The 13114-nt window shown below is 51.8% G+C and overlaps 1 protein-coding gene across 23 annotated transcripts in view; it reads left to right on the top strand.

Moving 5' to 3' along the window:
- SHANK2 (SH3 and multiple ankyrin repeat domains 2) overlaps window positions 1-13114 on the top strand; it is a 720394-nt gene that overhangs the window by 271120 nt on the left and 436160 nt on the right. For 14 of the 23 annotated variants that reach the window (XM_078341730.1, XM_078341729.1, XM_078341724.1 and 11 more), the window contains 2 exons: window positions 4175-4241; window positions 5476-5646. In XM_078341730.1, the coding sequence (XP_078197856.1) occupies window positions 4175-4241; window positions 5476-5646 (238 nt within the window). The remainder of the gene's footprint in view (window positions 1-4174; window positions 4242-5475; window positions 5647-13114) is intronic. The other 9 variants (XM_078341738.1, XM_078341739.1, XM_078341735.1 and 6 more) reach the window with 1 other exon arrangement.

Raw genomic sequence — 13114 nt, 5'->3', positions numbered from 1 at the left:
TAGGGCTTTTCTTTCTTCGGAAGGAGAATCCCGGAACCACTAGGGGATGGTCCACGTGCATGTTATTTTGGCAGCTGTCCTAGGTGCGCATTCAAGTGCAGACGTGGGTGTGCACCTGTGTCTATCTGTGCGTTTCTGTGGGGTGCCAGGTGACCTGGGAGCTTGGGTGACCTTTACAGTCAGCAGTCTGCAGTATTCGAAGACCTTGTCAGTCATTATTTTTCTAACCACAGAAACTTTTGTAGGGGTGACCACGTGCCAGTCACTGCTCTAAACCTTTACTTATATTGTAACCAAGTGAGCGTGAAATCACCACTGAGACAAAGACCAGGCCACATTGCAGGGTTTTCATTGCTGGCGGCCACGGAGAACACATGTGTCTCTATCCCATGGCCCCAAAAGGAGGGTGTGAAGACCTTTTATACCCATAAACCACCTCCTGGGCGGGGGTGGGGGCGAGGGGCTTCGGGCATTCCAAGAGCCAGTGGACTTTGGACGTTCCGTAAACCACCTCCTGAGCGGGGGTGGGGGCTAGGGGCTTTGGACTTTCCGATTGTTACTTGAGCGGTTCACAGAAGTCAAGATAAGCGTTAGTTTACACATTGCCTGGGTAGGGTGGAAATTACAGACCTTAGTTACTTACTACAAGTCTTAAAATGGCGCAAGGGCCAAAATGGCATTGGTGTGGACCACTTGCCTGTCACATTAGGGTTACAGAGAGCACTTTCAACGGAAAGCCAAGGTATGCAGTTTATGGGGCGTTTACCATGTCACACTTATGAGATCTCAATAAACCCACACACCAAGTCCATTTCACAGATGAGAAAACCATGGGTTATGGATCACACATAATGCCCAGTGGCACATCTTACAAATCTGTATTTGCACCCAGGCAGCCGGAGCCTGATCCAATGCCCTCTGCCTCCATGGCAGCATCCCCCTGCCAGTCCGCCAATTCCACCTCAGGCATTCAGCAAGGGCTGGCCTGTAGGAATGCAAGAGAGATGCCCTCGCCTTAGGGGCAGAGATGCCTAGTGCCATATTGCAGCCAGCACAACCCTCAGGGGCCTGGAGAAGGAAGTGCTGGCTTAGCCTGAGCAGGCCAGGGCATGGGTCCACCTCGCCTGAGTCAATATCCAAAGGCTGAGTTGGAGGTGGGCTATAGGAAGAGGTGCTCTCCCTTAGGGAGGAGGGCACCTCAGCTTGTGTTGCTCTGATTGAGTGTGTCCTGGAGACATGCTTATCTCTAAAGCTTCCTTTTCTACCTTCATGCCCATGGGAAGCCACCACTCAGGAGGCTTCCCCCATGTATTAGTCCATGCTCACGCTGCTGTGAAGAAGTACCCCAAACTGGGTGATTTATAAAGAAAAGAGGTTTAATTGACACACAGTTCCACGTGTCTGGGGAGGCCTCGGGAAATTTACAATGGTGGCGGAAGGCATCTCTTCACAGGGTGGCAGGAGAGAGAATGAGTGTCAGCAGGGGAAATGCCAGATGCTTATGAAACCATCAGATCTCATGAGAACTCACTATCACCAGAACAGCACGGGGAAACCACGCCCATGATTCAGCTGTCTCCCACTGGGTCCCTCCTGTGGCATGTGGGGATTGGGGGATTGTATTTCAAGGTGAGATTTGGGTGGGGACGTAGCCAGATCACATCACCCTACAACTCTGCCCTGTGGTCCTGCCCACAAGGCTTTGGGCAGAGATCATCTAACTGTTGAAACCAATGGGTGAATCTGATGATCTCTGAATTCCCTTCAGGGATAATTTGCCTTCTTCCTGAAGAGTAGCACACATTTGCGGCCAGATAGCTCTATTACCCTCTTCTGTCAAATCCACAAAGTCTGACAGTCTTCCTTCCTTTGTCCCATCTCCATCCCTTTTCCATTTAGACTGACAGGGTTCCTGCTCTTGTAATCCCATAAGGTATCAAGTGATGTTCCAGCCACACCCTTGGTGTTTGTTTTGTTACAATGTGGCTTTTCACTTTTTGCCATATGGATAGACTGAGAATCTTCCAAATCTTCAAGCTCTGGTTCCTTTTTTCTTAACAATTCCTTCTTTGATTCCCCTCTCTCCTTTCGCATTTTACTGTAAGCAGTCAGGAGGATCCAGCTGCTCCTTCAACACTTTGCTTAGAAATCTCCTCAGCTAACTATCTGATTTTATCACTCACACAGTGTACCTTCCACAAAAACACTAGAACGCAGTTGAGCCAAGTTCTTTGCCACTTTAGAGCAAGCATCGCTTTTCCTCCAGTTTCAAGTAACATGTTCCTCGTCTCCATCTGATATCTCAGCAGAATCACTCTAGCATTCATATTTCTAGCATGCACCTTAAAGCTCTTCCAGCCTGTAATTATTACCCAGTTCCAAAGCATTTCCATAATATTTTTAGATATTTGGTTTTCTTCACCAATACTATCGTGTGTGGGTGGGCGTGGGTGTATATAGGTATACGTACCTGGCCAGGCATGGTGGCTCATGCCTGTAATCTCAGGACTTTGCAAGTCAGGCGGATCACTTGAGGCCAAGAGTTTGAGACCATACTGGCCAACATGGCAAAACCCTGTCTCTACTAAAATATATATATACAAAAATTAGCCAGATGTGGTGGCGCATGTCTGTAATCCCAGATACTTGGGAGGCTGAGGCACAAAAATCACTTGAGTCTGGGAAGCAGAGTTTGCAGTGAGCCGAGATCATGCCACTGTGCTCCAGCCTGGCTGACAGAGCAAGACCCTGCCTCAAAAAAAAAATTTGTGTGTGTGTGTGCACGTGCATGCATGTGTGTGTGCATGCACATGTGAGACATTTCAGAATAGATTTCTGCTCCCAACAGCCAATACTTCTAAATAAAGTCCTCAATTAATATACAAATTTAAGTTTTAAAAATATTCTTTAAGAAAAACAAAAATGAAAGAAGAATGAAGACTTTCTGAGGAATATGACCTAAAGGAAAGGTCCTTTGAGGCCTACAGGTGCCCTAAGTAAGGAAGAAAAAACACAAACCCAAAAATCACCTACCCTCCTGTACCAGGTCACCTCATCCACACAAGGAGAAGGGTTGATTTAAATTAAACAAATGAAGTAAGCCCACTTTGGGAAGATGTTATAGATGTTTGTTACAGCCACACCCCACTCCTGGTACCAAAGTCAGCATCTGTTTATAATTTATTGTAAAGAATCAGCTCACATGATTATGAGGTTGGCCAGTTTGAAATCGGTAAGACTGGAAACCCAGGCAGGAGTTGATGCCTCAGTCATGAGGAAAAACTTCTTCCATAGGAAACCTCACTTTCTGCCCATAAGGCCCGCAGCTGATTGGATAAGGTCTACTTACACGATGACTTACCACCTGCTCATTGTAGAGGTGTGTGTATGTCTCCAGGCTGGTATTTGAATGCCTGGCTCTTTTGTGGTTGTGAATGCATTGGCCCTGAGCCTATGATCTCCCCTTCTGAGGCACTATGAGCCTTGCCCATGTGGTTCTGGCCTTCCTTACAGGTCTCCAGGGCCATCCTAGGAGACTTGGCTTTACCTGCCTGTCTGCTCTCCTATATCAAGGACCATGCATCTTTAGGCAACTGATCTGTAGGGCCTGATTTGGAACAGTTTCCTGTAGCTGATGGTTTTGGTGCCACCCATCTGGCTGTGCATTCATCTGTGGGTAGAATTTTTCCTAGAGAACTGAGATCTGATGAGAATGTTTAATGCTTTTTTTGAGGTTTCCCCCTCTCTCCAGTTATGTACACTGGCGTGCATCTAATCAGATAAACAGGACTCTTGGGTGTGAGAGCTGGAACCAATCAATCCCCATGGGAACACAGGACATAGTCAACAGGGAGATTTCCAGACTCAGCAGTGGTTGAATCTCCTGCTGCTGTATGGGCAATTTGTTCCAAATGCCTTCTGGACAGACGCCCTCCACTCATATAGGCTGCAGACTCGTGTCAAACTTATCACCATAAAATAGCCAACCGCTTTGAGAGAAGGAAGTGTGGTGGTTGGCAAAGTGAGAGGATGAGTATTGATGGATACTGTGGCTGCCATTTTAAGAGCTCTGATTGGACTCCCTTCGGTGTCAGGCTTCCGATGATATAACAGTGTGTGTAGAAATCATTGTTCTGCAGGTGACACTTAACTTACTGTGATTTTCACTTCACAGGTGGCCATCATCGCAGGCAACTTCGAGCTGGCAGAATACATCAAGAACCACAAGGAGACAGACGTCGGTGAGTAGGCGCGTGGAGAGACTGTGGCGGGATTTGGTTTGGAGATGCTCTGAGGAGTCATGCACTAGCTTTTTAAAAATGCTCCTGGGGCCGGGCGCGGTGGCTCACGCCTGTAATCCCAGCACTTTGGGAGGCGGAAGCGGGCGGATCACGAGGTCAAGAGATCGAGACCATCCTGGTCAACATGGTGAAACCCCGTCTCTATTAAAAATACAAAAATTTAGCTGGGCATGGTGGCACGTGCCTGTAATCCCAGCTACTCAGGAGGCTGAGGCAGGAGAATTGCCTGAACCCAGGAGGCGGAGGTTGCGGTGAGCCGAGATTGCGCCATTGCACTCCAGCCTGGGTAACAAGAGTGAGACTCTGTCTCAAAAAAAAAAAAAAAATGCTTCTAATATTGGTTTAGAGCCTACATTTAGCAAAACTTAACATAGGATTTGGCTATTTTCTGTCTCTGGTCTTACTTTTTTTTAACTTATGGTGGGGATGGAGCTAAGGAGGGCTTTAGAGGTCAGGCCGTCTGAAACGTTCCTCTCTAGAAGGATGATGTTCTCCACTCTTCTGACAGTCCCCATCGCAAGGTTGCTTTCCATGGGAACATCATCCATGCAGTAAAATGTGAAAAGGAACAGAAAGTGTTTGATTTATGCTAAGGGTTGGCTCTAGGCGTCCCTAGCTGATGTGTGTATCCGATTTTCCCAATGAGTGATAAAAATGGATACATGTCTTTATGCATGTGTCCACACTGGTAGAATGTACAAGCCAAAAGTGAACCCTAATGTAAGCTATGGACTTGGGGTGACACCATGGGCTCTCGATTGTAACAAACGGCCCACTCTAGGGGGATTTTGATGATGGGAGACTTCATGTGAGGGGCGGGGGCTCTGTGGGTCAGCTCTGTTCCTTCTGCTCGGTTTTACTGTGAACCTAAAACTGCTCTGAAAACATGACATCTTCTTGAAAAAATCTAAATTAAAGAGAAATCAGACTGGAGAACGTGCTAAATGTCAAGCGATGGATGTAGGGCATGGCTTTCGATTGGTGAAACAAAGTAATTTACAGCTGATTTAGATGTGTTTATTGGAAGGTGTCATAACATTCACACTTCTGTTTAGGCAAAGAGCCGGCGACCCGGTGAGGGTGGAGAGAGAGCCAGTGGCGTCCTCTCGGCTCCCCCTGGTTGCCTCTGCTTCCCTTCCTCTGCGGTTGTGCTGACGGCCCTTCCCCTTTTTAGTACCCCTTGTGCCAACCAGGAGGATGGTCTCTGGGGCTCCTCCTCTCTCCCGTCACCCTGCCATCGGCTGGGCCCAGTCTTGCACCTTGGACGAGCCCAGTGGCCGGTTCCCTCCAGCCCCGGGCTTCCGCAGGACCTGCAGCAGGGAGCAGTCCCATTGGACCAGCAGTGGTGAGCTTGCGAAGATGACGCCACTCCATAGAGAGGGTCGGGGGGTGCTCCCGGGTGTCTTTTGTTGCCTGTGCCCTGCACCCTGTTTTTGGTATCAGGGCGAGCAGAACGGTGTGTTTGGCTGTCGAGGCTTTTCCATGTGTCATGTGTGCCCTGTGTCAACCATGGCCGGTACCTACCCCACCTTGAGCACCGCACGGGGATGCAGAGCCGGATGCTTGGCTCGCATCATGGAACACACGTGCCGAGCCGCGGGGCCTCCCCACAGCTGCGCCCGACGCTGATGCGCATGTCCCTCCCGTGAGCGAGGGCAGATCACTTAATTGCTCTGAGATCCAGAGTTCCGCCAGGGCTGCCTCAGCACCTCCGCGAGTGCATTACAGAGATGGATGAGTTAATGTCTGCAAGGTGATTTAGGAAATGAACGGAGCCCTCCGAATGCCAGAGACCGTCTCCCTGCTACCTCCCTGATAAGAGAGAGCAGCACACGGGATAGCTTTGGTCTGAGATCTAAAAATATCGGCTGCTATGAAGGGAGTGGGACTGTCTTGGGGAGGAACATGCAGCAAAGAAGGGAGGTGAGGGAGCCTGGGCACAGGACCCAGCACGACTGCAGGGGTTGTTGCTGGGACCCCTGGAGCAGAGCCCGGCCAGCTCCACAGATCCTGAGTTGTCTGGGGTAGTAACAAGCTCTGGGCTACCCTCGTTATGGGTTTTAAGTGCCCACCTTGACTTTGGCCTGCATTGCAAAGAGGAAGGTGTGAAGTGGCTTCCTCATCCCGGCTCTCCACACGGAGCTGGGAGACACGAGGGCTGCTAGACCTGCCCCTAACATTGCCCCATGGAATCACAGCTGCCCAGCCCCCTTTCAGAGAAGGTAAGGGTCAGCCACCAAACCCTCCTACTCAAAAACAGGATGGGCCGGGTGCGGTGGCTCACACCTGTAATCCTAGCACTTTGGGAGGCCGAGGCATGCAGATCACCTGAGGTCAGGAGTTCGAGACCAGCCTGGCCAACATGGTGAAACCCCGTCTCTACTAAAAATACAAAAACTAGCTGGGCGTGGTGGTGTGCACCTGTAATCCCAGCTACTCAGGAGGCTGAGGCAGGAGAATCGCTTGAACCCAGGAGGCAGAGGTTGCAGTGAGCCGAGGTGGTGCCACTGTACTCCAGCCTGGGCAACAAGAGCGAAACTCCATGTTAAAAACAAACAAAAAAAAAAACAGGATGTCTTGCCAAGTCCTTTGACGCACTGAGTTGATTTCACAGCCCAGCTTGGGGGACATTTGTGGTCTTTTCAGTTTTCAGATATAATTATTATTAATGTCTTCCCTATTTATGATGCAGACACCTCTCTACAAACAGGGTTTTTCATTATTATAAAAGGAACACCCATTTGTTGGGTGAATACATTTTAATTACCCCTTACCTGTTCTGATCTGCTATTAACTAGAAACGGCAGCCCCCGTTGAGAGCGGGAGGCACTCAGCACAGGCTCACGTGGCTAACATAGTCTGAGTTCCCTTGTCTCTGTATGTTTACAAACTACCCCGTTTCCGCAGGCGAGAAGCAGGACTGGCTTTTACAGTCAGCTGACGCAGCGAGTCAGTGTCTATTCTCCGCTTTCTGGGCTTTCCCAGGGCCCCAAAGGGAAAGGATAGTTTAGAAAATCTGTATTTGCCCACAGGGTTCCTTGGGCAGATGCAAAGAAGAAGAAAAACCTCTTGTTTCATCTGAGTCGACTAAGGGTTCATGATTATGGACTAGCAAACTGGTGTCAACGCGAACTGTGACTTTAAATCGATCGTGTTGAAAGTTTCCAGGGGAGAGGGCGGAAGGGTGGGGAGGCTGTGACGTGTAGGAAGCTGACGTCCCAGTGTGCTGATTGATCCCAGCACAGGGAATCTGCTGTGAAATGCTGATCTAGTGCCTTCCTAAGGAAACCTGTAGGTTTGAACTCAGTTGCTTCTCCCCTCCCCTGTGGTCACCCCATTTTGCATCTCCTCTCTGGTGGGGGGTCAGATGCTGGGCAGGTGGTAGGGAGGGTCTTCGTGCTGTCTTCCCCAGTAGCCTCCATGTTTTCTGCCTGCATGGGTCTTGCTAACTCCTGCATGAGGGCCTTTGACCGTGGTCTAAGAAAGCTGCCCTACTTCTGAGTGAAGGAATAACCACCGAGAAACCAGCTAGCACTTACCAGGTACTGCAGGCCAGCCCTTCTCACACGTCACCACAACCATGCAGGCCTCCACGTCCAGGGACAGTTGCGGTCTCCATGTGAAGAGCAGCCTAAGCCACCTGGCATTTGGGGTGGGGCTCCCCTGGAAGCTGGCCTTGAGGTGAGGATTCGAGGGCAGTTTTCATATTGCGGAGGTGACACAGGAAGCACCAGCAGGGGCTTAGGGAAGGAAGTCAGGGGAGGGCAGGGTGCCAGCAGTACCTGTGTGCTCATGAGCAGTTGACTCTGTGTGCCCCTGAGGCTTAGGCCGCTGGGGTCCTCTGGGAAACTGCAGAGGTCACGCCTGGGCGTTGTGAAGCAGTTCATTTATTTACCCACCAGTTCCAGCTCCTGCGCGTGCTCCCTCTGGGTACCAAGACCCTCATCAGGGAATGGGGGAGTTGCAGGTGCCGTGGGGGTAGGCAGCACACATACCTGGGAGCAGGGAGTGCCAAGGGGAAGCAAGCAGGGCATCGATGGCATCTTACACTCAGGACTTTTCCAGAGCCACATGCTGGAGGAATTGAGCAAACCAGATTCCAACCCCTCATCCATCTGATGCTGGAGTACTTACCTGGAGAGCCTGTCCTCAACCACCAACCCCCACTGCCTCCCCGGTGAGGCCAAGGAGAACCTTCCTCCATACAGAGAGCTGCGGGCATCAGTGTGGGTGGGGACAGGGCAGGCCGGGGAGTCTTCACACAGGCAGGGCCTAGAACCAGAGCTGGGCAGGTGGGCAGGGGGACGAGGAGGCTTCCTGGGCCACGGACCACCAACAGGGTGGTCCCTATTTAGAGGGGTCTGTCTTCTCTGCTTCCTCATCCAGACTCCCTCGCTCTGCGATTACCACAGGGATTACCCTGGCAGCTCCCGGCCAGCTCCCCAGCTGTGCTTAGAAGGCAGGGGTGGGGCTGGAGAAACGTGCTGCAGTGCATGGAGTGGAGCCTGGCGGCTGGAGAGAGCCATCTGAGAACCGAAGGGAAGAAGGACTAAGGGCCCGGCCTCATGGCAGTGCCGGCTGGCAGCCCCGAGGGAAGCCTTTGCGGCTCAGCGGCCTCGCACCAGGGAGGCTCGAGTTGACCATCTTCTGAGCTTTCAGGAAACGTCATGCTTTAGGCAGAACTGGTCCTGGCCACCCCCGTCCTTACCTGGACCAGAGTAACTTCTCACCCACAGAATCAGTTGTTTCCTCTGCAAATCCTGGATTCCTCTCCATCTTCTGTGGGTGATATTTCTCACCCACTACGAAATAATTCAATTAGCACTGGGAATGCTCCTTCCCAGAATGCCCTTAGCAGCGTCAGGGTCCATCAGGGTCACCCAGGAGACCTTCAGAGGGGAGGGAGATGCAGCCTGGTCCTCTGCCCTAGCGGACAGAGACCAAGACAGGGAGGGAGGAGGAGGACACGCTTTCAGAGTCGTGGAGTCAAAGAAGGGGAGAATTCTGACTGTGAGCCCTTGGAGGCTGTCCACGCAGAATGCCAGCAGAAGGGACCAGCCCTGCCGAACGTTGATTCTGGACTTCTGGCCCTAAGAGATAGTAAATTCGGGTTGTTTTAAGCCACTTTGTTGGTGGTTGTTCCCATCAATGGAGCGGAAAGATATGGCCCCGGTATCTTGCAGTCTAGAGAGGAAGCCGTGTGCGCTGAGGACGGCAGACTGCCTGTGGCAGTGGACAAGCATCCTTTCTTCCAGGCTACACTCACTCATGTCAGGTACCTGGAATAGCAGGTCCTGAAGACGCCTGCACTCCCGCCAGCTCACACACCTGTGTGGTCACCACCTTCCCGTGACAACTCCTGTTTTGTTTTGGAGACAGAGTCTATCACTCTGTGGTCCAGGCTGGAGTTCAGTGGCACGATCCTGGCCCACTGCAACCTTTGCCTCCTGGCTTCAAGCGATTCTCATGCCTCAGCCTCTCGAGTAGCTGAGACTATAGGCACATACCACCACGCCCGGCTGTTTTCTGTATTTTTAGTAGACAGAGTTTCACCATGTTGGCCAGGCTGGTCTTGAACTCCTGACCTCAGGTGCTCCGCCCACCTCTGCCTTCCAAAGTTCTGGGATTACAGGTGTGAGCCACTAAGCCTGGCCTGGTGGCACCTCTTCACTGAGCACCTTCTGCACAGACCCTGTGCTAATTTGGAGATTCAGAAACATTTGCGTGTCCCAGGCCCTTTGGGAGGGGATGTCCACGGAAGATAACATCCCTCTGTCTCCTGTCCCCCAGATCTAAAAGTGATGTTTGAAGGACCCTGTGCACCTTTCTGAGGTGGAGTGAGCTACTGATCATTTGCTGTGTGATGGGAGGACACGCCGCGGCTGCTCGGGAAAACAGGCCTTTCCACACATGTGGCTTCTCTGGCTGTTGCAGCTCCTACTCCTCTGTGTCCTGGCCCATCTTCCAGCTGCGTCTCCCTCCTCTGCCCTCTCTCCATCTTCCATTCCCAGGAGCCCTCTCTGTTGCTGGAAGCTGTCCCCAAGACAGCTTCTGAGCCACCCCACCCCTGCTCCTGGTCCTGACTGTCTTCTTGGCTTGCCTTCCCTAACCTCTCCTAACCCTGAGGGCCCTGGTGCCTAGTGGCCTCTCCAATTTGGGTGCATCTGAGTCCCTTGGGGAGCTTGTGTGGAATGCAGATGCCCAGTGCCACCCCAGAGTCTGACTCAGTAGGTGGAGGGGCCTCTGAAATTGTGGTTTCAAACCCCTCCAGCGGTTCTGATGCTGGACGGCCAGATTCTGGCTCTTCCTTTGCTTCCCAGGACTTGCCAGGTGTTTCTGCTCATCCCATCTTCTGAGGACCTGCTCGGACACGGGGATGGGCCGTGCACTCGGATCCCCGGCCTGCCGCAACAAATGACCACCGACTGAGTGGCTTCAGACAGTGGAATTCACCGTCTCGCTGTCTTGAAGGCCGGGAGTCCGAAATCAAGGTGTCGGCAGGCTGCTTCCCTCTGCAGGGGCAGGGGAAGGATCCTTCTTTGCCTGGAAGTTCATATGCTTGTGGATGCTTCACCCCGGCTTCCCCTCTGCATGTTTCTCAGAGGTCCTACGCCTCCCCCTTATGTAGACTCCAGTCGGATTAGGACTTGGGCCTATCCTTTTTTTCTTGAGATGGAGTTTCGCTCTTGTTGCTCAGGCTGGAGTGCAGTGGTGCGATCTTGGCTCACTGCAACCTTCGACTCCCAGGTTCAAGCAATTCTCCTGCCTCAGCCTCCTAAGTAGCTGGGATTACAGGCACGCACCACCACACCCAGCTATTTTTTTGTATTTTTAGCAGAGACGAGGTTTCACCATGTTGGCCAGGCTGGTCTCGAACTCCTGACCTCCTCATCTGCCCACCTCAGCCTCCCAAAGTGCTGGGATTACAGGTGTGAACCCTTGTGTCCAGCCGAGCGTATATTTTTGAGGACCACCATTTCAGCCACTCTAGGGGACTCACATTGCTTCATGGCTCTTGGCTCTCCAGGCTGTTACCTCTTCAACGGCAGGTGGTGTCTGATTCTGCCGTCCCCACCGTGCGGGACATGGTGGGGCCTCAGGCAATGTGCGTTGGATGAATGGCTCCTGCCCAGCTCCTCTTGTTCACTCCAAGTCAGTCCTCCTCTTTTCTCTTCTTTTTTCTTTCTGGAGATGGAGTCTCCCTCTGTCACCCAGGCTGGAGTGCAGTGGGCCAGTCTCGGTTCACTGCAACCTCTGCCTCGCAGGTTCCAGCAATTCTCCTGCCTCAGCCTCCCAAGTAGCTGGGACTACAGGCGCCCACCACCACAACCAGCTAATTTTTGCATTTTAGTAGAGATGGGCTTTCACCATGTTGGTCAGGCTGATCTTGAACTCCTGACCTCAGGAGATCCACCCATCTCAGCCTCATCCAAAGTCCTGGGATTACAGGGGTGAGCCACCACGCCCGCCCCCACCCTCTGTTCTTGACATCAAACCCACTTTCCCTGGTACTCGGTCTTGAGTGTCAAGGGTGGGACACTTACTGGCAAATGAGTTGCTGGATTGAGTGTGTTTGTGAGAGGCCAACGTCTTATCCATCTCAAACATTTTCAGAGACCAGGAGCAGACGGGCTCAGAGGCACAGGGGAGAGGAGGCAGTTGCAGGAAGTAGACTGTGTGGGGTGCAGTGTCGGGGGTCCTCAAGCCACGGATTTCCGGGTTTCTGTGTTAGATTGTGGGTGATTACGTGGCCTCCTGATTCTCAGTTCTGTGGCTTGGCTTCCTCCACCCTGAATCCTCCATAACCTTCAAGAATGCTGCTGCAGTCCTCCTCCTTCTGGGCAAATCTTTTGTCCATTCCTCCTGGGTTGGGATGGGCGGTGTCAGATGGTCACTGGAGGACTCTGTGTTCTCTGCCTGTCATTTGTCCATCACTGTCAGCCTCAGGAATAGCGGCATTTCTGCATTATGGTCTTCAACAAGACTTGTTTTATACAACGTAGATCAGGAGAAATGTGGATGAAGACACACCTGTCCCTTAAACCTGAGGCTGCTGGCTCTTGCTTTGGTGTCAGGGCAAACCCTTGGTGCTCACAGACAGAGCTCTCTCCTCCCGGGAAGTGCAGGCGAGACTGGCCTTTGCCTCCATGGGGTTGGGTCGTATTTCTCAGTGTGGGAAGGGGAAGCAGATCCCAGCTGGATGTGGGTGTGGGGTGGACGCTGGTGCTTCACCATGGGTTAGTTAAATACCAAACATTTCCCTGACTTGCTAGGCACAACCTGGTCACTGAGATGTTCTCCTTTAAAAAGTCCCTTTAAAGGATCCAATGGCCTCCCCACTACTGAGCAAGGGGTCCTTTGTCTCCCAAGCACGGAAGCAGTCAGTGTGAGGAAATCAGCACCCTTCTGAGGACGCTGGAATGTGGCTGTACGGGAGAAGGCAGCAAGCACTGTGAGGTGGTGACTGGCTGCTCTGAGGTCTGTAGAATCCAGAAATGGATTCGAGTCTATCCCTTTAAAAGAGAGGGGTCAGCCTGCCTCGAAGCGTTTTATTCACAATCTGGCCAGCATGTATGTTGCTGTTGTCTGATGCTGTGATGCTCTTTCTGTCCCCTTCCCCTTAAAAAAAAAAAAATCAAAAAAACTAAATGTGACCCGTTTGGTGATTTTACTTGCCAGCTCGAAGAAAGTGACGGTTTAAATGCAGACGCGAATCCCGAAGTTAATCCCTGCTCGCCGTCCAGTGTTTAGCCAGCCGAGTCAATGAGCCCAGCAGGGTTGAAAGGCTTTGCCAAAGAGCCCCTGACGATGGC

The sequence above is a fragment of the Callithrix jacchus genome, chromosome 10 (assembly GCF_049354715.1).
Source record: "Callithrix jacchus isolate 240 chromosome 10, calJac240_pri, whole genome shotgun sequence".
In the NCBI taxonomy this organism is placed as follows: domain Eukaryota; kingdom Metazoa; phylum Chordata; class Mammalia; order Primates; family Cebidae; genus Callithrix; species Callithrix jacchus.
The sequence above is the reverse complement of the archived record's forward strand: the minus strand, read 5'-3'. Positions and strand labels throughout refer to the sequence as shown.